Source organism: Caretta caretta, chromosome 15, assembly GCF_965140235.1.
Source record: "Caretta caretta isolate rCarCar2 chromosome 15, rCarCar1.hap1, whole genome shotgun sequence".
NCBI classification, from domain to species: Eukaryota; Metazoa; Chordata; order Testudines; family Cheloniidae; genus Caretta; species Caretta caretta.
The window spans coordinates 26,062,472-26,087,252 of NC_134220.1; the positions used below are offsets into that span (position 1 = coordinate 26,062,472).

Below are 24,781 nucleotides of genomic sequence, written 5' to 3' on the forward strand. Positions count from 1 at the left end.
CCTTAATTGTTTTTTTTCCTCTCCAGCATCTTCAGTGGGTTTTTTAATCCCAAATTCATTCCCCTTTCTACTCCCTCTTATTCTGCTATTCCTGGTTTTCAAGTCACAGCAAAATGAACTGCTGCTCTGTCACCACCACCATTTGGTGAATCAGCCCAAGAAATTGGTTTGTGGAGGCAAATAAGCTGGTTGAAACTTGTTAATTTGACTCACATTTCTGTACATCTCTTTATATGCTGCACCTAACAATTTCTAATTGGTTAGTATAATCCCTGTATAAAGTCATTTCTATTCTTAGTGTGGAAAGTCTCTAATTTCAATTATTGTGAAATAAAGCATACAAGTTCTGAAGGAAACAAAGAATCTGAATGCTTTGATCAGTAGGTAGTAAGAACTGATCTTGTCAGTGGATGGATTCATTACAACAGTCCCTCTCTAGTATGTCCCTGCAGTAAAAAAAAAGCAAGCTGCAATTCCTGCAGGAACTGCTTATGCAACTAGAAGCAATAGTGAACATAAAGAGAGTAACAGTGTAAATAAGCCTGCAAGAATGTTACAACCTTATTCAGTGTATACCAGTTAATAAGCAGAAAGGCCATGGTGGAGAGAAGTGGGATCTGAGAAGGAGGATTAAACGAACACTATTTTTAACTGTAAAAAGCCAATTTAAAAAAAAAAAGAATTCTGTGCCATATTCTCCATGATTGCTCACTAGGATAAAAATAACACTAATTGGAAAATTCTCCTTTCAGGTGACAAACATAGAAGAACTACACTAATTTACAAAATGTCCATCACATCTTTGTATGAAAAAGGCCAACAAACAGCTAAATTCATTTTATTTTGTACCATTATTGCATGTGAAAACTAATCTAAGCTACAGTGCCCTTGAGCAGTGAGAGAAAATAGCATTAGACAAACAATGACCAAGGCCAAAAATGGGAAAACTATTTGAATATGCTCCCCGGATGTCGTGATGAGGTTTATATGTAGACATATGATAGCAGCTGGTTTTCAGCTATCACAATTCCACAAGAACAGAAGGCTAATACCTCAGTACAATGTGGTACAGGTCTTGTCAATCTGTATGCGCACACTATTGCTGTACTTTCAACAGCTGAGCATCTACTAGTATCTCAAATGTACCAATACATTTGACAGGGCTATATTAGAAGACTGGATCTCTTTACCCAGAACTTTACAGTGACTTTCTGTGTACATGTAACCACCTAAAGCAACACTTAAAAACAAACAAAAAACAAGACCGCACATTTTCTTTTAATTGAAAAGAACATTTAGAAAAATATACTTAAATAAGTGTCTTTATCTACTGCTTTTGAAGTTCTATAAATTGTTCAGCAAACTGGTCATGGAAAGCAGAAAGTTGATGAAATTTAAACTTCAGGATAGAGCTTTTGTCCGCTAGATTAATGATATCCAATGACATGATAATCCATGAAATTAATATTTACTTCTAGTCACTAACAATTGTTTTAGGCAAAAGATATTGTGACCAAGTTAACATTCATTTTGTTGTTCTATAGTTTGCCAGCCTGTCCAAATAAATTTAAGACAGACAGACACCATATACACAAACATTGAGGTTATACTAGTGCCACAATACAGTACATAGATTTAGAAGAATTTGGTTTCCTCCTCTATAGTCACAACCTAAACCTCCAATTCTTCCTCTTCCTTTAGAGCACAAACTTTTCTATTCTGCAAATAAGCTAACAGATTTTAAAAATTACACAGAATTGACATAGCTCTTTGATGACTGATGGTGCAGAACTTGGAATCTGCACACATCCACATGGGATAGGTAAGTATTATTGCCATTTTACAGACAGGAAAATGGAGGCACAAAGACGAGCAACTTGCTCTAGGCCATAGCCCAGTAGTAGCAGAGCCAGCATTAAAACTCAGAGGACTTCAATTCCTAATCCGGTGTCCATTCCTCCATCTATTCGAGTCCACCTGTATGGCCAGTAACATAGGAAGTTTGGATTACAAGCAGAAGTGATTCAAAGCTTGTTGCATTTTAAGACCACAGTCACATCTCTAAGTATGTATTGCAGTTTACACAGAATTAGTCCAATGGACAGCCCCATACAAGTTACAAGACTGCATTTCCCACTCACCCATTCTCACTTTCTTTCAGTGAAGGCCACAATCAAGGTTCGAACCAGTTTACATAATGACACTAATGCAAAACCTTTTTATGATAAAATTAAGCTTTTAAGGCATTGCCTCTGAGCTGTTCTAGTCAACATGATGGTTAAGACACTGGTAGCCACCTGGAGCACTGATGGAACACTACCACCAGTGCAACTGAAACTCTGGTAGTAATCACAAGAAATTTTTTGGCAAAAAAGTCTAGTATACACAATGTCTCCGTCATTGGTAGCTTCCTTCCTCTATATTATTCAACACTGGAAAGAAACCAAGTTCTAATATTTCAGCTGGTTTCAGATCATCCATAGAAACCATAAAAGTATTTCAGAAGGACCAAGATATATCCCTAGGCCACAAACTAGGGTTGAAGCAAGCCAACAAGAACCTGAACACTAAAATATTTGGAACAGTTTTTGGCTGCTACAGAACTGCCACAAAGTGAGATCCCATAGAAATGGCTAGGCTTAGTGTTTGTGAGAGAGGAATTCCACTATATTTCCTCCAAACATCTAAAGCCACTATTAAAATTTAACTTGATTATCTCACACCCCACCCCGGGGGGGGGACGGCCGGACGGGACAAAACAGAATTACACTTGTGTGTGGTTTTTAGTTCCAAAAGTAGATTGTAGGATTACAATGCCTCACTCTTGAGGACTGAAAGATTACCTAGTCCTAGAGATAGGGGTTTTAGACAGTGCCCTGATTTATGCATCATTTCTTTATAGATATTGGCCCAAATCCTGCTTCTCTGCCTCATACAAGCAGTCCCACTGACTTAAAAATGGGTTCTATAAGTAAAGAAAGCAGGATTTTGCTCAGAAATCTTTATTCCTCTTTGTGCCACCAAAAAAATGAAATATTTTTCAGTAAAGTTTTAATATAAATCCTGATATGTAATAAAGAATCTGTTTTTAAAAACATATCATTAGCCAAAATAATAAGAGGTTTAAGTACTGCTCTAAACTCAATTTGAGTGTGGATATATTTTGAACTGAAGTGGACAATTTAGGACATTCAGATTTAAATACAAAAAACTTTTGGGACAACTTTAAATTTCAAATTCATATTGCAACTAAAAATACTGATTCATCAGATATGCAGATCCTGGAGCTTTAATCAGAATCTGGTTCTAACTTGTAAGTACCTGAAATTACTGAGTATTTCAGTTCATTAAGGTAAGATTGCCTTTTCTAGTGCCATCTATTTTGCTTTCGATGTATTTTATTCCCAAGTTTAAAACTGGTTTTCAGGTTACTTAATTTGTTTTGCATCTCATCCTCATTCCTCCCTTTGCTTGGTCTGTGTATAGTCTGATTAACTTTGGGCCTTGTACTGCAAAGATTTACACAAATGTAACTTTAAGCATTATAGTCAATGGGACTACTAATGTTTCAAATTAAACATACACAAGTGTTTGTAGGCTTGGGATCTCTGATTTTGAGATCATAGAGAAGGGACTTTCTATGAGACAGAAGAAAAAGTGTTGACTCTATAAACAGTAACAACTATAATCAATTGCAATATCTAGGTACTTTGGGGATGATCACAGATAAATGATATGGGATTGCAGCCTGTAAGTCAAATGGGAGACATTCCATTAATTTCAGTCAGGCCCATACTGGTTGAAAACTGCAGCATTATTACATTGAGAGACATTTTCAAATCAGGACATAGAATTTTACCATGATACATCCCCAAAGTTTTTTAGCCTTAACCCCAAAGGTCTTGGGTGTTGTTTAACAACAAATTAAAAGATGTACGCAACTAACACAACTTAAAGATGCCAGGTTGGCCATCTTAGAGAGCGAATGTCTCTACGCACAACACAATTGAGTGTACTGACTTCCCCACCAATGTACCTCAACCTGAGGAACCAACCTGTGGGAAGAGAAGGATTTTCCAGTTTCCACAAACATTCAGAATTGGCATATTTGTTCACAGTCAATGTGACGGCTCCTCTGAGAACTGGACTAAAACCACCAATCAATTAGACATAGGCCAGATGACTAACTGTAACGTCTGTAGGTCATTATGAATTTGGATTACAGTAAAACCAACACTGAAGAGCTATATATCCCATCAGTCGAGGGTTCCCACTACCACCACACTTTCATGTTCTACCCAGAAAAAACTCTTTTCATTGATGCAATGCTTTGGATAAAAAAAAGTTCCCAATTCCAGTCTATTCAAACCAGAGACTAATAGCATTTTAAGCTAGAATATCACCTAGCAAACCATGTATTTAACAGTTAGTCTGAACAGGTTTAAAGTTCAATATAGATGGGGCCAAAAAATATTAACACTTTGAACTGTAGTTTGAATTCCAGACCCACATTACACTTTTGGGGTGCACACTGAGTTAGGTGGAGTCAAGCTAATAAACTTTCACTAGACTGTGGGGGAGCCTGCTTAACTTCCAAATCCTGCATATTTTAAACAGACAGACATTCTATTTTTAGTGTTGGTTTACAGTGAAAAGGGATTGGACATTCAGAACACCTTAGGAACAGCCATTTCACCATTACAAAACATAATGGCCCCCAAGAAAGAAGTTGTTTTATGTATTGAGACAATCTTCAAACACATTAGTGAATTTTAAGATACATCAGAGCTGTTAATGTGTTCAATTAACCAGATGTCCCTTACCCCTGAAACGAAAGCTTGCCAAGAAGAGAGTCAAGGTTTGCATGCCTCCGTACTTCACACAACATTAAAAAAAAAAAATCCCACAAATCCTCAAAGTTGAATGGTCGGTTAGTTTGAGTGCACTAATGACAAAATAGCATACTGAATCCCTGAACTTGCAGCAACACTGATTTCATTATGGAATAAAGGCGCCTTTTGAAAAGAACATATCTTATTTACAATGCTAAGTGTAAATAGTTTAGTCATTTCAGTCTCTGCAGAGAAGTTCAAATATGCCAAGTACCATCATAAATATTTCTTTTTTTTTATTTATACTCAGTGTTAACAATTCTAGGTCCATATTAATTCTGACAGTTTAAGTGCCCATGGTATCAATTAAAAAAAAATTGGTCCCTCTTACAGGTTTTCATCTAAAACTGCCAATAATAGAATGTATGTGGGGATCTTTAAAGCTTTTAGAAGTAAAAAATTCTTCATGGTCTTTACTGCATAAAAGCAATTCTATACCTACATGCTACAGGGAACAGCTTTAGTTTCTCATGTTTGCATATTCTAGCTGTTTGCAAAATATTTCCTATACACAGAATAATGAATGCTATTAAAGTGCAGAAACTGTCATAACAAGAAAACTTAAGTTTGCCCACTATTGTACAATAACCTTTCACAAGAGGCTGAACTTAATTCTTCTTCTTAGGAATGAGGGGAAAAGTCATTCATGAATACGCAAGGTCTGAGCAGAGGGAATATCAAGACTTAACCTGGACTATTTATGATCAAGTAATAAGCCCACCAAAAATGTGGTCTTTTGGGGAAGGAAGGAAGATGATAAAAATGAACAATGACAGTCCCTTCAGTTCTAACTATGCTAATATTGCTTGCAATTACTACCCACGCAGACAAATAAAAAACATCATATGTTTGAGAGATATAGAGGTAGGTGCTCTATTACATTTATGATAATATCCAATGTACCATCTGTACTGGCTTTGTACCTGTGTTATTTATAAATTATACTACAATTAAACTTATACAATACATAGAGAAGTCTGATTATGATATTTGAGTATGTGTTTTAATATAAAAGGGATGGGATTTTTGGGAAAGGAACAAAGGTAGAACGCACCTATAAGTTACCTGGAACCCCAAAGCAATCAATATAGCCTAGTGACAGAAGAGCAGCTTGTTTGTTCAGGAGCATCAGGCCAGAAGGGACCACTGTGGTCATCTAGTCAGACCGTCTGTATACCGCCCAGAGGGCTTCTCGGAATTAATTCCTGTTTGTAAATCGAGACTGGATTTTTTTTCCTAAAAGACATACTCTAGTTCAATTTTCCAGTGAAGGAGAATCCCCTTTCTTCACCATTGGTGAGTTGTTTCAATAGTTACTGACTATTTCAGTGAAAAATTTGAATCTAGATCATTCAGACTGCAAATAAGAAACAGTTTCCAGCTATTGGATCTTGTTATACTTTTGTCTGCTAAAGTGAAGAGCCTTCTATTATCAAATTTCTGTTACCCATGGAGGTAGTTATAGGCTAAACAAGTCACCTCTTAATTTTCTCTAAAGTACAGAGTAAGGAAGGGGAGAACAATTCGGATTCACCTTATGCCAGACCAGATAAATGGATGACACTGGCACAACTCAGCACTGAAGCAGCAGCAAACAGTAGTTACATCTATTAGCGAAGTACTGTATGTGTTCAGAAAATGAAAGGTAAACAACTGATATTTTATCAGTGTACTCTAGTTTTGAACAGCAAGTTTTCTTCACCCTAATAAAATGTACCAGGGCACTATGGTATTAAGAGTTACCTTGATTTTCAAGAATTTTGTTTAGTATTGTTTGTGCCCTGTTGAAGCTTCAGTTCTATTCAGGGTATACGAGAGCAGGTAAGTTCTGAATCTCATCAGTCAGCCTCATTCTCTCTAGCTCTGCTTAATAGTTCAGTAACTCACAAGGGAAATGCTGCAAGACCGAGAAAATGCATATAAATTCAATATTCCCTTTATAAATTCTTAAAGAATGTGTGTTGGAAGTGACACTAATCTTTCTGGATGGCTTCAATCTCATACAATTCAACTGATTTCAGCGAGAGTGTACAATGAGGTTAGGTTCAAACCCCATGTCTCAAAACAGCCCCATAAATATTAGAACAGCCTTTGACACAGCCAAAATTCCCTGTTGAAGGGTGTGCAGACAACTATAGGTATTCATTGTCTGCAATTTTAGAGATATTTAGCTTCTGAGAATAAGTATTTGACTTAAGATCAGTGCTCTATGGAAGTAAGATAAATGGTTTAAGAAAAACCCCAATGCTGTAACAAACTGCTCTATCACAAAAGCCTAGATTATTTGCACCCCTAATTTTAAAAGGTGAACTGCAAATCTTTTTCCAAATACCCTCAACTGTACAAAGATTGGTGGATTCGTTTCATATTACTACAGTTGAATGCATCTGGAAAGCCGGTTAGAGACTGCTTTTAGGAGAACTTATTACAGCAGGCATTTTTACAACACACTTTAAAACATACACTAAATAGTACATACACTACAATCAGTAATCAGTTTTCAAGAGTTAACACACTAATTGAGTATTTGAGATAGCAGAATGTAATTTGATTTGTTCCAGAATAGATATTTTTAGAAATTGCTTTTTAAAATATTGGACTTCTATACAATTCAAGTTTATAGCCATTTCTTAAAGATTAATTTAAATATTAAGATTGGTTTAATATGCTGGAACAGATAGATACGGTATGTTTGTTGCACAGAAATACAATGCATCACGGTAGTATTCTCTGTATAGTCCACTTTATTTTGATAAAAGATTAAGAGAGCTGAATAAGAACATCAACCATTTCACTGATTCTGCTATAAGTTTTGAGGGCTAAAACCTGCTCATCCCCAACAGCAAACACAGAGGGATCTGTTAAGCAAAAAGTGGGGGAAGAAGATGGACAGACTGACTACACCACAAGGACTCCATGCATGAGAGAATGCAGGGGCTTTGACGTGAGTGGATTTGCAACACTGTGGACGTCCACTGGTCATACCGAAAAGAGGTGGCTGGGACTACTGTGCTCCTGCAGTCATGGAGCAGCCTCTGGGAGGATACTGCTCAGATGGACCCCAAACTCTAACAACTGAAGTAGTTGTATCAAAATGCACCTGTTAAACATTAGAATGATCACTTGGCATAGTGAAACCAAACTAATTTTAACATTTTGAATAAAACAAAAAACTTTAGTCTATTAAAATGGACAGCAATTACGCAGTAAGAAGGATGCAATTTCCAGGAAGCTTGACTGTCTTAAAACCAACAAGTTCTATAGCAGAGCAGTAAAGTTAAAAAGCCATTTGAGGATAACATCTGGATATTTGTTCTGTTCGTCAACTTTTGGTTACTAAGCTACACCAAGTTTATTTTCAACACTAGAGTACTGAGAACTGTGCCCACCAGAAGTCAGTGAATAAACCTTAAGGCATATGTCCCAAACACATTAACTCAGTCCTCCAGATATCTGATATACAGTTACTATGATAATAGAGCAAGATAAAATTGTATTATTTTTAATGAGCTTTTAAAAGGCTCCCATATAAATGCATCCAGTCTCACAAAATTATGCCTGTTTTCCACTAACTCTGCTTAACCATGTCTGAAAGATGTAGTTTTCATGAAACATACTGCTTTAAAAAATTAATGTTTATAGAGGCTTCAACCAGATAAACATGTGGGTCATGGTCTCCACTGTTTCACCTGCAAAGAGCATCTTCACTTAGCCTCTAAGTTTACTTAATCAGCTGCCTTCCTTTTTTTCAGCTCACTTTATTTCACTTTGAAAGGATATTAAACTAGTCTCAGCCCCCTCTCTTCTCATCAGAAACCAAACATCTATTTCAGCTACCGTAAACTTACACCCAGGTGACTCCAGAAATCCACCAATATGGAAAAAAAATTACAAGAAAAGGTAAGTGATCTTTACAATCATTGGGGAGGATGAAGAGAAGTTGGCTCCTCGATCATCTATTTCTAGGTGTGTCTATTTCATGTAATCTATCATTCATTGTCTTTAGGGTAACCTTCTAGCCCACAACAAACTTCACTAGAGAACAGTTCATTTAAAACACCTCAGTACTACAAAATTCTTTTCAAATCATTCTCATACAGAAAATTAAGTATTTAGCTTTTTTTTTTTTAAATGCTATTTTAATCTACAGCTTCCTGACAAGACTTCTAAGTTAGGCCCAAATACAAACTAACTGTCAGAACTCCTCTTGACAGAAAGATATTGTAGGGCTAGTCAAAACCTACAGAAAGTATCTCGAATTTAGATGCCACTGACATAAGAGCGAAACCTACCACCTGGTTATTTACGCCACTCAATGGTGAGAGACACTTGCCTGGACACACAAATGTCATTGGCACGCTGCCTAGAATTTCATGCCCAGATATGTATCCCAGTATGAAGTGCTCGGTCACTTCCCTACATGGTCATCTTTTTGCAAACACCATGTCAAAGGCCATCCAAATACTCTTACACTTGAGACAGAGGCATGCAGACAGTTTCTCTCACCTCCAAGTCCTGACACTAACTATGGTATATTATATTACCCTGCTCTACCCATCCAGGAGCTTTCCCTTGTTTGAAACAATTTAATGCATTGTTTTCTGCCATTTAAAAAGTACAGAATATATAGCTTACATATCTGAATTCATTTATGCTGAAGCATTTATTCTTACAGCTTTTTGTATTAAGCCTGTGTCCTAAGGGGAGAGATCTTAGATGTTCATTATAACTACTGTAGTCACCTGAATTCAAAATGTATTCAATAATTTTTGCTAATATCCAAGGAAAGCAGCTGAAAGCAGTATTACTCAAAAAAGTCTGTTCACAGAATCTAATGCCTAGATGTTCATTTAGTTTAAAATATGACACGTTGAGAGGCCAACAGAGTACTTAAGTCACAATCTATAAGAGGACTGTTCTGCAAATCAGATGTAAATATAATCATACGACAAGTGACTAAATTTTAAAACGTTTCCTAATATTTGAATATGCTGTTCTGTAAACAACTACCAATAAGCTTAACATGAGTTTTCTACAGTAAGGGGGCACAAAAAAAAAACTCTTTAAAAAAAACCAACAAAACAGTATTCCCGCTGGTACCTGTACATGCATGCTATTCAGCAGCTGCAGTAAGGTATCACATTTGTTGACATTTGCAGCTACTGTACTTGACTCTCCCAGCTCACTTCTTTAAGTTCCTTTTTAATGATCTTCAATGTATAAAAAGCCAAATATCAATATTATGTGCAACTATAAACAATGCAAAATAGTGGTTGAATTATGCCTAGTTAGTGCAATTATGCTCATAAGTGACGCACACAAATTGAATAGATTATAATTTTTAAAAAGATGATCCTACTCCTAAACTCCGAATTATATCATGCCCTTTGCTTTTATTGTTGGGGGGGGGGGGGGGGGAAACGTGCTTCTGAAGTTAAATTATGTTTATTTAGGTATCAAAGGTTGGAATAAAGCTATTATAAGAAACAAAAAAGGACTCAAGTTAACTAGCACCTTAAATCAGTGCTTTAAAAAGTTACTTAGTATCCAATCTGCTATTCTTGATTGGGTAGATTAAATTGTACTATAAGGGACGGCATATGCAAAAACAAAGGAAAAAAAACCAAAACCTAGACCCCACCATCAAACCCTCCCATATAAAAGACAACCTCCTACCCAAACATTCACCACAGTAATCTTGTATCATGAATACATGCAAAAGCCTCATATAATTTAGTGACCATATTTTCTGATAAACATGTTTACTGCAAAAATAGGTCTCTAGAAGTATAACAGTTCAGGCACACAACTGCAATTGCAAGAGTATGTACTTGAGCACTTAGTTTGCACCTGCAATTACAAATTTAGCCAATTACGGCTAGATTTTCAGAAGAGCGCAGCCTCCATAAGTGGGGCTGGATTTTCAAGGGAGCCTAGCACTCAGCAACTCCTATCAAGAGCAGAGTCACTGAGTAGGCATGCTTTTAGACAAGTTGAACCTAACTGCATAGCTGGTTATGCCCACAATACCCAATTTGCACATTTGTGGCAACTGTGTACATGAACTAGGCTTGCAAATACGTGTGTTTGCACATCATGCCTTTTGAAAGCAAGGTCTTTAAAAGCTCTAGTCCATCCTCCACTACAGAAGAGATTCAAAAAAGGCTAGTTGTCATACTCCCATTATTTGTGATATTTTGGCTTGAATGAGAGCTTCACTTACAGCCCAGCCTCACATCTCTAGACAGATTTTTGTAATAAACAGAGTATGAGTGCATCAATCATTGCCAAGAAAACAAGCAACATCAAGTTTAGCAAGACTACTTTCACTTCAAGTTCGAAATGCTCAGAGTAGTCAGAGTTGGATGATGCATGCCTTTGTTTAAATATATCTTCAACAAACCTCAAAATGTCATGGGAAGAGTGGACAAGTACAAAACTATTTGCTTTCAATGCATTCAAAACATTCCCATAACTCTGGTGTCCTGTAATGATGTCTGTTTCCTGTAACTGATGTGAACCTTCCTGCAAACATTAGATGAATCAGTTAGACCACAATTAGAATAAAACTAATTATTGCACAGTTTAACATTTTGTTTTTAATTCAAGTTGCACATCAGTGTCTGTCACTTTAACCACCAATATATACTTTCATACTATAACATGTTTATGGCCTTAAGAATTCTCAAGCAGTTGGCATATTCAGAAAAGTTAATTTTGTTCCAACTGCAAAAATCGAGCAACTACTGCCTTCTATTAAGAGAAATCCCCCACTAGAGTCAATGAGGCACAGAAAGGAGATCTTGTAGTGCTGTAGAAAGCCTGCTGGCTCCTCAGGTGTTCCATGTGTAGTTTCAGAGAGTCCCCCCCTCACAGGGACAAAAAGAGAGAGTCAAGTAATATGATCCCCCTGTCTTCTCCATTTTACAAAAGTTGCTCAGTTGAAAACAACAATTCAGTTTCACCTGCACTCCAGTGAATTGGCAATACAGTTAAATCAGTCAGTATTTCCCTATAATTGGATGCGCCAAACTACAATACATACCCTCAGGCTCATTATCCACTTGCAATTCTATTAATAATTCTTTACAGTATAATACCGAAGTAATGTGTCCCCCTGACAAAGCAAATTGCTTTCGGAGATTACTATTCTATTTCTGGCACTTCAAGTCAGGTCCAAAATTGCTGCAGTAAGCTTCTAGCCCCAAAGCCTACATCACTTTTGTGTGCCCCCCCGAGACAAAACAATTAAAATCAGCGACTTTTTGCTGTTGAACCAAATACATATAGAAGAACCTTGATTTTACAAATACCCATCTTACGAACAACCAGTTATACAAATCACTTTTCCTAATGAAAGTTAAAAAAACGGGAAAGCAGTGTCAAAGAACAAATCAACATCCTTTCATGTTCCGATGACGTCAATGAAATGGAAGTCAGTTTGCAGTGCACCATATTGCCACTTCTGCACCATACCCACTAATTTTGAGATGTTCAATTTCATGAACTTTTCATTCCCAATTAGTTTGTAAAATAGGAGGTTAACAGCAAAAAAGCCTCTGTTTAAGTCAGAGAGTGACTGTAGAACACCAGAATTACAGAAAGTGACATAAGAGAAGTGTGACACTAACTGAAATGCATAGACAGTATGCCACTTCATAGTTTATTAAAGCAGTTAATATAATCAGCAATTGATGTTTATATCTGCTTTTGGCCAAGTGTCCCTATAGGTACTCCACATCATGGAGGTGCGTGCCTGTGCATTCTAGATTGGAGATATTCTCAGTAGCGTCTGGGGGTCTGTCCCTGCATCCCAGACATCCTTGTGCTCAGATATGAGGGTATATAGAGAGCAGGCAGACCTGCCACCAGGTTAATTCTCTCAACCACAAAAGTTCAGTGAAAGACTCCAAGGCAGAAAGGAAGGCAGGCAGGAAGTGGGGCACCCACAGGAACACATCTCAAAGGACTCCAGTTACTGTAGAAGGTACATTTGAACAGTTTTTTGGTTGAGACAGTCTGTCCTTTCATACATTCTGCAAATGAGATGAAAAGCCTGGGTGAAGTCCTAAAGACTCCAAGATCCCCCACCCTCCTGGCAGAGTTGATGGTTATGAGGAATGAGGTCTTAAGGGATATATGAAGGAGGGAACAGTTCCTCATTGGTTCAAATGAGGAATTTCCTCAGCACATTGAGGACTAAGTTTAGGTCCCATGGCAGAACTGGTTCCTTAACATGTGGGAAGAGGTTGAACAAGCCTTTGATATCCCTCATAGCGGTTGGGGGGGGGGGTAGTGGTGAAGACCGAAACCTCTCAATGGGGGAGTGAAAAGCTGTGATGGCAGCTAGGTGAAACTCTGCAATAATCCCATGATTTTTAAATTGAACAGGTAATTGAGAACGTGCATTAGACTAGAGGCGGCACAGATCAGGGACTGTACCAAGTCTGGAAGAGTTTCCATTTCTGCAGGTAAGTTTTCCTTGTCAAGGGTTTTCTGCTATGAAGCATTACCGTCTGTACCTCGGGAGCAGTCTTGCTCTATACCAGAGAGCCATATAGTATCTACGCCTTGAGGTGAAGCACTGAAGTTTGGATGGTGATGGATCCTGATTCCTGAGTGAGAAGATTTGCTGTCAGGAGAAGATGGAGAGAGTGGAGTCACAGAGACATGCGAACCTGCCCTGGGAACCATACCTGTCCTGGCCACGATGGTGTTTCAATTTCTTCAGAACTTTGAGCAGGAAGGGAGTTGGGGAGAAGTGTACAGCAATATGCGAGGCCAAGGAATGACCAGGGCATCTCCCATCGAGTTGTGATCATGCCCTCCTCTTGAGCAGAAGCCTCTGTACTCCACATTGGATGATGTCACAAAGAGATCCATCTGTATATGACCCCAGGTAAGACCTCTCTTGGAATACCTCATTATTCAGCTCACACTTATGGTTGATGCTGAAAAACCTGCCAAGGAAGTCCGCCTCTGTGTTCTATAGTCCTGGTAGATAAACTACTGAGATCTGTATGCAGCGTGATATGTACTACTTCCATAGTTTTATGGATTTAGTGCAAAAGGACCGGGATCTTGCCCCTCCATGAAGGCTGATCTATTATGTTGCTGCTCTGTCGTCCAGCATTATTCTGATTGGGTGGTCCCTTATGATGGGTTGGAAGTGCTGACAAGTGGTTCGTTACAATAAACCAATATGGAAGATTACCTCCTGAAGGATCTATCTGCCCTGACTTGAAAGGTTTTGGAAGTGTGTCCCCTGGCCTATCAGAGAGATGTCTGTAGCAAGTACCTTTGTGGGAGGAGACTCCAAGAACAGAACTCCCACACACACCTTTTGTGGATCCTTCTACCAGTTTAAAGAACCAATGACCCTCAGAAGTACAAATACTCCTTGGATAGACCTTGTCTGTTGGGGGGGGGGGGGGTAGGGTGAGGTGTAGAAAGTTCATGCCCATATTCTGGTTTGTGGGCTCTGTAGTATTGTTGAGATGAGGCTGGACATAGTGGCAAATTTGTCCAGGGACAAGTATGCTCTGATGTGGTGGAGGAGTCCTGAGTGACCCCGATAAAAATCTATTAATTGAACTGGAGTGAAAGTAGACTTTTCAGTATTGAGGCAGAGGCCCCACTGAGTAGAACAGCAATAGGTTTATGCAAGTTGCTCTTTATATCTCAAGGAATGAGTAACCTTTCAGGACCCAATTGTCCAGGTAGGGAAAAACTGTACTCTCATCTGGCGAAGATGGGTTGTGACAGTGGAGAGGATTTTGATAAGATCCTTGGCATGGCGGAGAGGCTGAAGGGTAGGACACAATACTGATAATGGTCTCTGCCTACCACAAAATGTAAGAAATGTCTGTATCCCTCAATATTTCGGTGACTAAGACATGGAGGTAGATGGGGTACTGTTTTTATGAGATCTGTTCTTGAAGGAGAAGATGATCTTACACTTGGCTGGTATATGGGTGTCTCCCAAATAGAGGCACCGAAAATGTCAACCATCAACAGTGATAGGGTCTCAGAAAGAAAGACAGCACTTAAAGACTGAGGATTCCAGCATACCCAAGAAACATCAATTACTGTTAACTAAGGTCACTATAACTGCATGCTACCATGTACAAGACAAGCTCAGGACAGGGCTAAGGAATTTTAAAGTTTCTGAATGAGTAAAACCTGGGCCAAGAGCCAATGCTTACTTCAGTTTGAGAGCATACTTTCCTTGCATATTAAAAAAAAGCAGGATAGTCAACTTTAAGGATACATAGTTATCTCCCCTCTGGATGGCTACTCTAATAACTAAATCCAAAGTAGGAGGAAAGATCAGAAGAAAAATTGATGTACAGCTTAAATTATTTTAAAGGATAGCCATCTGACTGCCAGTAAGGCCTACAAAATTGTGAATACAACCATTTGTGACATATTTTCAACAAGATCCACCTATGAATTTTTCACAGAAACTAAGTAGCAAAATCCTTAAAACAAAGGGGGAAAAAAAGAAAGAAACCACCACTGATAGTCCAGTTAGGAGTAGACAACAATGTATTTTCACTTACAAGATGTCAGTCTCTCCAAAGTATAAGAGAATGTTACTTGTATTTTTTAGGAAGTGATGAAAGATTAGAAGTTGAATACCAGTGTTTCAATAGAAGCCATCTTGCTTTATTACAGGCATTTTTTTAATCATTAAAAAGGATGCTCAATTAAAAAAATTGAAAATTACCAACTATTAAAAATAACATTTAACATGGTGACATTGGGAAGATTAAAGAAAAATTTGGTTTTGTTAAGTTTACTTTGCACATTGTGTTTTTGGTTTTGGTTTTTTCCCTGTCCCCATTGCTGTGTGAAAAATACAAACAAAAAAGAAAAATAACAGATACTAAAAATCTGTAATCCAGTTAAAGCAAAAGATGTCCTTCCTACTATTGTCTACCAATTTAGAAGGAAATAGTAACTTAAGACAATTCAAAGATAAAAATACTCACTTAATGTAAGGTAATTACAGATGAATGGAGGTCGAATTTTCAATAATGCATAAATGAGGTGCCTAACTTGCATTTTTTAAAAATCCCACCCAGGGCCTCAAACTATTAAAATTAACCAAGGCCTTTTAGACATATGTAACCTGTATTATTAATAAAAGGTATCTCACCAGCTACTTCCACAATATCACCAGGGACAATGTCTCTTGCTTTAATCCTTTGTACACTTTTTCTGTCTTGTCGATATACTTTGCCCATTTCAGGTTCATATTCTTTAAGAGCTTCAATAGCGTTTTCAGCATTTCTTTCCTGGAGGGGTGGGGAAGGAAAAAAGGAAAAATAAGATGTGAGGTTTTAAAAGCTAGAGGTCCTGCCAATTCTGACAGCTAGAATAGTCACCTTCTAGTTTTCTACATATAGCACTACATGAATACTACTTACTCAGTTATTCAGTGTTCATTCACATAGAAGATAATTATTCGACCTACCCCATTATGTGGTTGCAACTTCAAGGTGAAGTTGCAGTCTGGAAAGCACGACAATAGAATTCAGATATTAGTGAGCCTTTAAAGATCTAGAAGCCATTGCCTTAAAATTTGCAGTTACCTCTCCAGAACGTCCATTATGTTTTGGTAGCTGGAGCTCACACGAACTATAGTTTAAGGGATCATACAGTTATGTTTTGATGCAAAGCAACACTCCAGCAGAAACATCTATTAAAACTAAATGGTTGTACCCTAGTTCAGCTGTGCTTTGCTAAATAGAACACCTCCTTTGAGACTCAAATATATCTCCATCCCACATCAGTCTGGTGTTTTCACTAGTTATTGATAGAAATTAAGATAGTGAAAAAGACCCAATCATTAAACTTCCTCCAATACTGTTCTTGTATCCCTCCTTTATGTCTTTATGCCACATTTGAACCATGTCAGATTAAGAGGCATGGACATATCCACTTACAGCAGCTCCTTTGTTATCTAGCTTGGAAATAACTATTGTCCAAAAGCTCTTTTCTTTGCACTTGTAAAGTAAGGATACTACATGACATTTCACACCCATTACTTGCCAACAAAGTACCTACAACTTCCCAGATATAGTGCCAAAGCTAGAGCTCCAGAAAAGAAGGCAACGCACTTAAGAGTACAAACAGAAATTGTAACTATTTTTAGCATCGATACACAAAAACACAAACCTGAATCTTCTTTCCATAATTAAGCTAAGAATGAGTTACAGCAGATTGGACCTTAAACTTTATTATTTTCTTAAAGCATCTATGGGTATGTCTACAATGCAGCTGGGAGGTGCAATTCCCAGCTTCAGTAGATATACATGTCCTGGATTTGACCAACCTAGTGCACTGAAAATAGCAGTGAGGTAGCAGTAGCACAGATCGATCACTAACACCTTAAACATAGTATTGTCTAGGTTTAGATGACCCAACCAGTAAAACACCAGCAGCTTATCTCCTGCTGTTCCTGACACAACCAGTAAAACACCACCAGCTTATTTACTGCTGTTACCACCAGTGGAAGTACTGTGATGAGAAATTAAGAACAATATTAGTACAGACATTTTAAGTCTGTCGAGTATAGAAATTTTAAGAGGATGCTTTTTACGTATACAAAACTTTTCCAGACTTACACCAGCTGCCAAAGGTTCTCTAGTCTAGTAGATGTCAAAACTGTATAAAGGCAGACAATTATCTTTGGAAATTCAAACCATGAGCCATTAGAGCCTAATTTTTCAGCAGGTAACACATAACTGATTGCTCAGGGCCAGGTCTCTGTGTAGTACCAGTTCCAGCAGGCAACAAAACATCTTAAACTACACACATTACATCAGCTGATCTGGTGAATGTTGTGAAATAACTGGCAGGGGGAAGAGATGGGGACGCCATAAATACTAGCAGCTACGAGCTACCTTAGGTATAAGGAAGCTGGGGAGTATGGCCTAAACCCATGGCATTTCTCCTCTCCATTGGATGAAGAGCAGAATTTAAGCTCTTGCTCATGAGTATAGGTTACTCTGCATATACAGATAGGTAACTGGAATCTTAATTTCCGTTAGGCCCTGAGGTCTGCTAAATTTCAATGACCTTATTAAATTTGAGGGCCAAAGACATTAGAATTATCAAATCAAATATAGAAGCTATCTGATAGGAGATCTTAGTTAATGCAGTCTTCAGAGTTAGCAGCTCAATAAATTAATTCCATCTTAGAGAACAAGATCCATGGGTCATCAGACATAAATAAATGCCACATCAGAAAACAAGCCTCCCCCCCAATCTAATATTTGAAATTGCCAAAAAGAAATTTTACTTCACGGTCTAAAGTCAGCCCTTCAAAAGTTTAAATCCATTTCTCCAAACTGGTTCTCTCTGAAATATCCAGAATGTTTGTTTGTTTAGTATGTCAACAATTGCATCTCCATCACCCACAAAACAAAAAAGAGAACAAGACAGCGTTTCATGAGAGTCAAGACAGAGCTCCTGCCTGGATTCTCCATTAGTATTATTTAAAAACTTTAAAGGCTGAAAGAGGAAATGTTTTTGAAATTGATTAAAGACAGATTAATTTAAACATGTAAAGTTTCTTCCAAAGAAGAACATAGTGACTTACCCAGTACATCTCTTTATACCCAATACACCCAGGATAGGTTATTCTCTCATATTTCTTTTTTGTGTTGAATTACAATGTTCAAATATTAGATAATGAATTAAAGCTATTTAATTACTTTTTTATTCTGCTCTTTTAAAAACTCAATCTTTTTGCAGTTTTTCCTGACTGCACAAGTTCATTTACTTTTTGAATTTTTCACCCTATCACCAACTAAAAGTTTTGATGTAGGGATTATTGCATTAGGATAGGATACTTTTTATTATATGTGCATGTAAGTGAGTATATTGTAGATTTTAAAACTGTATGAAATGAATGGTTTTGAATAGATGAATCACCTAGAATCAGATACAGGCACTAAAAAGTATAAACATTTTTAATCTTTTAAAATATATTATATAGTATAATCCCTCCATCTTCCAGAGAAAAAGATATCCACCACCAATTAATTTTCTCTGCATTTGAGGAGAATGCTTGTGGGGGAGGGAGACATGGAGAAGCAGGAAGCCAGACTTTAGAGGACACACCCACATATGAAGTTTTTTCCTACACTGACTATCTTGGTCTCAAACAGATCCAATGATTTCTGGTTTTGGACTTTTAGCACCTAGAAACCATAGAAACACGCACTGGAAAAAGAAATATTCATATCAATAATACAGTATTATAATCCACCTACACACAGCAGTAATTTTCCAAAGGGGAAGAAAATATTTATTGAATTTCCAAGAGAAATAATGTACACAAAGTTGTTCTTTTTAAAAATTAAGTTGCTGAAAGTCCAGTTACCCCTATAAATGGCATCTAGCAGAAGCAACAAACTACTTTTATGGAGGATAGCAGTCTTCTCTTGCTCCCCACTTGTGACCCTAAGGACAAAAAAAGGCAAGGCAAAAAATGCGCCCTGTAACCCTTACCCCACCTAAAGGGTAAGTGAGGATTTTTAGCTTCCCTATAAATTGCCAACAAAAAGCGGAAGCCAAGGCGGAGATTTTCAAAACTACCTAAGAGATCTGGAGACCCTGTTACCATTAAAATTACAAGAATTGGATGTCCAATTTCAATTAGGCACCTTTGAAAGTTTCAGCCCTAAAATATAACAGCTCCCTCTCATCAAAATTCCATTATATCACTCTGAAAGTCTGCTCACTTTCAAAAAGCTCTCCTCTTCAACTCTCCCTTCTGGTTTACTAGGGACAGGGGGCAGTTCACTTCTCTTGAGCTTACTGGATAGAAAGTGCCAGTACCACGGCTGGTCAGAAGATATCACTACCTATCCCCCTCTTACAATTGCATGTGCGTTGATTATTCTGACACTTGCCTTTTCATGGATGGGGATGAAGATTCTAGTATTTCAGGACCACACTGGGAGGAGAGGTATGGAGATTCTGCACGGAAGAACCACATTAGCCTCACTGGGATTTACTCCAAGACAAAGGAGCTGCTCTGATGAAGCAACTTCCATAGCCCTCCCCATTCTCACTCTTCAGCATACAAGAGTACCTGCAGGACACAGCTCTTTCCATCCTGACCACTGCCTTACTCACAGGGACTATTTCCTTAGCAGGTATGGGAGGTTGAGGGACTGTCACCTTCTTCCAGTGATGCTGCTGCAAGGAGCTACTGCAGTCAAGAGCGGGGATTGAAGGGGAGGAGGAAGGAGGCACAATGACTGTCATAATGTATCCTACACTTTTTTTTTTTTAAATTAAAGTGGGAGGTATGTAGGTGTAAAGATACCAACTGCCAAGAACAAGAACTCAGAGGCTCTGATGAGACATCATATTTTAGTGCGAAAAATATTTTAAAGACAATTTCTTCACATGAAAGAGCGTTTGATTTTATTTTAGAAGGTTTAGATTAGGCAGAGGACGCAGAGTTTGTAATATTTACTCTGCCACACAGAAGTTAATACATTCATAGTTCTGCTCTAACTGACTAGAAAAACTTATATTCTAACTTGGTAACAAAGTAGTCCTATGCACTAGTTCTCATTAAGGACTCCTGTATGAAACAAGAGAAGTTATTTATAAAGTTTTTTGCATTGAGTGAATTAAAAAGTCATCTGTAAATATTAACTGATTTTCCAAAAATGTTATTTTTGGTAGGGATTAGAGGAAAGTAATTTTATAGAGAAAGCAGATCAGAAGGGGTTGTTTTCTTTTTTGTTAGGAGGTTGTGGTGACATAGTCAGGCTGATAATGGGCAGGATCTTACAATCTTAACTTTGAAGGCTTAGATTTTCAAAGCAGTGCAGTGGATTTACTCACACATTCCATTAATTTCAGTGGACATATCTACTGAACTATATATGTAAAAAGACTTGATATTCACAAGAGTTTTATTTATTTAAAAAAAAAAGCCACAGCAAGAAAAGTTTGAATATACCAGCAATGACAAACCGTTTATAATTTCCTGGCTGTTTTCCATTAGAGTAAATGCTCTCATGATGGAGAGCAATTTTAAATCTATTATATGAATTTAAGAGAATTTAAATTTTTCTTGGACAATTCTCCAAATGTACAAGTTATTCACAAATCTAAGTCAAAAGGCATTATGTAGGTGCACTGACTTCAGTGCAAGCCTCTTGGGGTTTTAATAGCTTTAAACAAATCAGCACACAAGTGTAACCATTTAAATTTATCTAAATGGTTCAAAGAATGCCTTTGATTCTTTCAGCATGGAAATCAGAAGGTTTCTGATCTACAGCCTTCAGCTGAGTGCCCATTATACACTTTGGATCTTTTTCTTTGAATTAATTTTGTCATACTTGCTTTCCAGGTGAGTAGTTAACAGCAAAGTCTTTGCTGCAATGTATACTAACAGAAAAAAGCTGGTCTATTAGGGAGGCTTCAATAAACAAGGGTATTTTACACATTAGCTTTTTCTCTTGCTAAATTAGACTTGTGCATTCATTCGAGAGTGGGGTAAAACCCAAAGCATAAATATGGTTGCCTTGCTAACCTGCAGTAAACTTTATTCCCCCATCTTCACTAGCTTTAGTTGGGGAGAGTTTTAAACCAACCTTAAGTATTAATTTATTCCAATCCAACACCAGAAGAAGAGCTTTTATATTCCTTGCAATTGTTTTTTTTTTTTTTTTTTTTTAGGAAAAAAAACTCTTTTAGGACTGTAAGTTCTTTGTGGCAGGAATTTGGTCTACCTTGATGTACAGTGCCTATACAAACCTAATTGGATAACTTAGTTATTAAAGTAGTAAAGACCCTAGATTTTGACAAACTTGAACAAAGCTTCCAAAAACAACAAGTACTATGTCACTAACATCACTTCAGCTTTGAGAGTGAGAGGAAAAGGTGTAAACAACTGCTCTATTGGTATGTTCCACATAAGTATGCCACATCAGATAACTCATGTATTCAACTGAGACACCTGTGATATTAAAATTTTTGAAAAATCTGACATCACAAAAATAGCTACAGTACAACACATGAGACTATGCATTTTCTGAGACATGCTGACTACAGTGTCTCTTCAAAGTTGTAAAATATTTGAACTACGTAGGTTTTATAAAACTTTAGAATTAATCTAGCAGGGAAAAGTTTGAAGGATGAAAGGTAAAATCTGCAGCAGCATTTGCATGTCACCATACAATATTTCCCTTCAACTGTCAAAATCACTGAATTCCTGAACATTTTCAGCTGCAAAGTAATGTGTTGAATATTTTTATATTATTAAGAGCATGCCTCTAAAATAAAAAAAGTACCCAATAAAAGTTTACCCATTTGTAATTTAAGATGATAAATTGCTTTGGGCAGCATTTAACCAGAAAATTAGAATTGTGCTGCCAACTGAAATCCCTGGTTAAGAAGTCAAGTTTTTTGCCTCTGTTAAATTTGATTATCTACAACTAAAATTTGGACATTAGTTAAAAACCCTGAAAGTTTAGATTAGTCAGCTATTACCATTAATTTGAAATTGTAACTACTCAAATCTCCACATCAAAGCCTTAAAATCAAAACCAAATAAAAATTAAATAATAAAAAGTAAACTAGTATGGCTATTTGAATCCAAGTAAAACAATACTGCCTACTTAACTTCAGAGAAGCAACACACCAAATTTAGAAATGCATACTGTGTGTAGTGGACCTGTATTTTTTACTAAATACAAATGTGAAGATTCAGGTTTTCATCGTAGTATGGAATACAGATTCACATTACTCTTTATATTTAGAAAGATCACTGAATCAGATAATAACTTAATCTTGTATATTTAATAGTATGCAGATAGCAAATATCCATACAATAAGATTCCAGGATTGGCAGTCTAGAATATGAGTCAGTGTGAAGCGATGGAAACTGCTACAATCATGACTGAAAGTTCTTTGTTCAGAATATCAATAGGTTGAATCACTAAGTTTTGCAGTCTGTTAGAGCCCAATTTTTAAGTTCTCAGCCATTTTGACTTCATGAATTATACCTGTGTGGTATACAGCTAAAGTAAGCATGGCACAGATATATACCTAAGAGTCCCAAATCATTGTGATATCTGAGGTAACCACCAATCCCCAACTTCGCTCTACATCTTGTTTTCATGCAACAATTTCATTGGTTGTATGAGGAAAAACTGCTTAGATAATAGTTTACCTAGTCCAAGTCCCAAACCTGTCCAACTGCATGGGCTTTAAGCTACTATATTATGGAAGCACTCTGGTGGTGACTCCATAGATAGGTTAAGTTCTAAAACAGTGGTGGGCAACCTGCGGCCCATCAGGGTAATCTGCTGGCAGGTCACGAGACAGTGTTTACATTGACTGTCTGCAGGCACGGCTGCCCTCAGCTCCCAGTGGCAGTGGTTCACCGTTCCTGGTCAATGGGAACGGCAGAAAGCGGCGCAGGCCACAGGAACATGCTGGCTGCTGCTTCCTGCAACTCCCATTGGCTGGGAGTTGTGAACCATGGCCACTGGGAACTGCGGGAGGCCATGATGCCGACGGTCAATGTAAACACTGTATCGCAGCCCAGCAATGGATTACCCTGATGGGCCACATGCGGCCCGCAGGCTGCAACTTAGCCACCACTGTTCTAAAATGACCTTGAGGTGGATCATAAACATCTTGTTTTTCCTCTAAAAGCCACTAGTCTTTTAGTATGACATTTCATATAGGGTTAATATTTAGGCCCTTTGTATTGTCTATGTAGTTTTGGTTTTCCTTCATAATATATACTCTTAAATAGAAAAATTTTGAAATGTGGTTCTGGCTGAGTTTTTTCCTTCATAGTACACCATCAATTGTCAACTGATCTCTTCTAACGTTATGTATCTACACAAAATTTGTTAGAGGGGTTGGTCCTGAGTAGATCTGGTAGAATGTAGTTTTTCTATGGAAAAAAGTTTGGATTTCAGATACTGCTGGTCAAAATTTTTGCCAGAATATTTGCTGATAAAAAATGTACTTTGCACAAAAATCAGAGTTTTCCCACAAATAAATTGATTTTATAAAGGAAATTGATTTTTTCACTGGGAAAATGGAAGTAACTGTTCCCTGGCTGCCCACTTAGGACAGCAATTGTCAATTTCACTTTCCTGGCAGGCTAGCTCAGAGATGGAGAGGAAGAGCACTACCAGGGCTCCACCTTCCCCCAGCTCCCGTAAGTGAAATTGACAAAAGCTTTCTTGGGGGGGCAGCTGGGAAACCAAAAAATTGTTTTTCTTTAAATTCCTTTCCATAAAAAAATGTCAGTTTCAACATTTTGTCCAGATTTGGGAGGACTTAACTCCCCCCCGAAAGGGATTCCCTTCTTCCAGCCAGTTCTAATTTCAGGTGACTTCTGGCAGTTCATACTAAGCAAATGTTTAAGCACGAACAGTTGCCAACAGAGAATTTATGTATAGCTCCTGGCATGTGAGGATACTGGTGCAGCAGCTATTGGTGCATAAAAATCTGTCAGCAGCTGCATTTTACACCCACCCCATAAAAACCACCTCCCACTTTTGTCCAATACCAAGCCCCCACTAAAACATTAGAGAACTGGGAAGATAATATACAAACAACTGTTGTGAAGTAGTTAGGGTTGTTACACACGTAAACCTCACTCAAACCCATAAAAGAAAGGAAAAATTAAGCCACCTAACAGAACATAGCTTCTTCGTCCACACGCACACATTTTACCATAACTGCAGCTACCATACCCCTCAGCCTTGACTCTGCTATGGATGCCATCGTTCCACCACACTCTTTACTACACTACCCCATGACAATACAACACCACAGCAAACCTCCAAGAGTAATACTATTAGGAAAGGGTAGTTTAGGAAAAGGGC

General features: G+C 37.6%; 1 protein-coding gene across 5 annotated transcripts in view; it reads right to left on the minus strand.

The window, feature by feature from the left end:
• ATP2A2 (ATPase sarcoplasmic/endoplasmic reticulum Ca2+ transporting 2) overlaps positions 1-24,781 on the minus strand; it is a 79,262-nt gene that overhangs the window by 38,924 nt on the left and 15,557 nt on the right. For all 5 annotated transcript variants that reach the window (XR_007352901.2, XR_007352900.2, XR_012665089.1 and 2 more), the window contains one exon: positions 16,054-16,192. Coding sequence is in view for 2 of the 5 variants with exons in the window: in XM_048821932.2 (XP_048677889.2) it covers positions 16,054-16,192 (139 nt within the window). In the remaining 3 variants the exon portion in view is untranslated. The remainder of the gene's footprint in view (positions 1-16,053; positions 16,193-24,781) is intronic.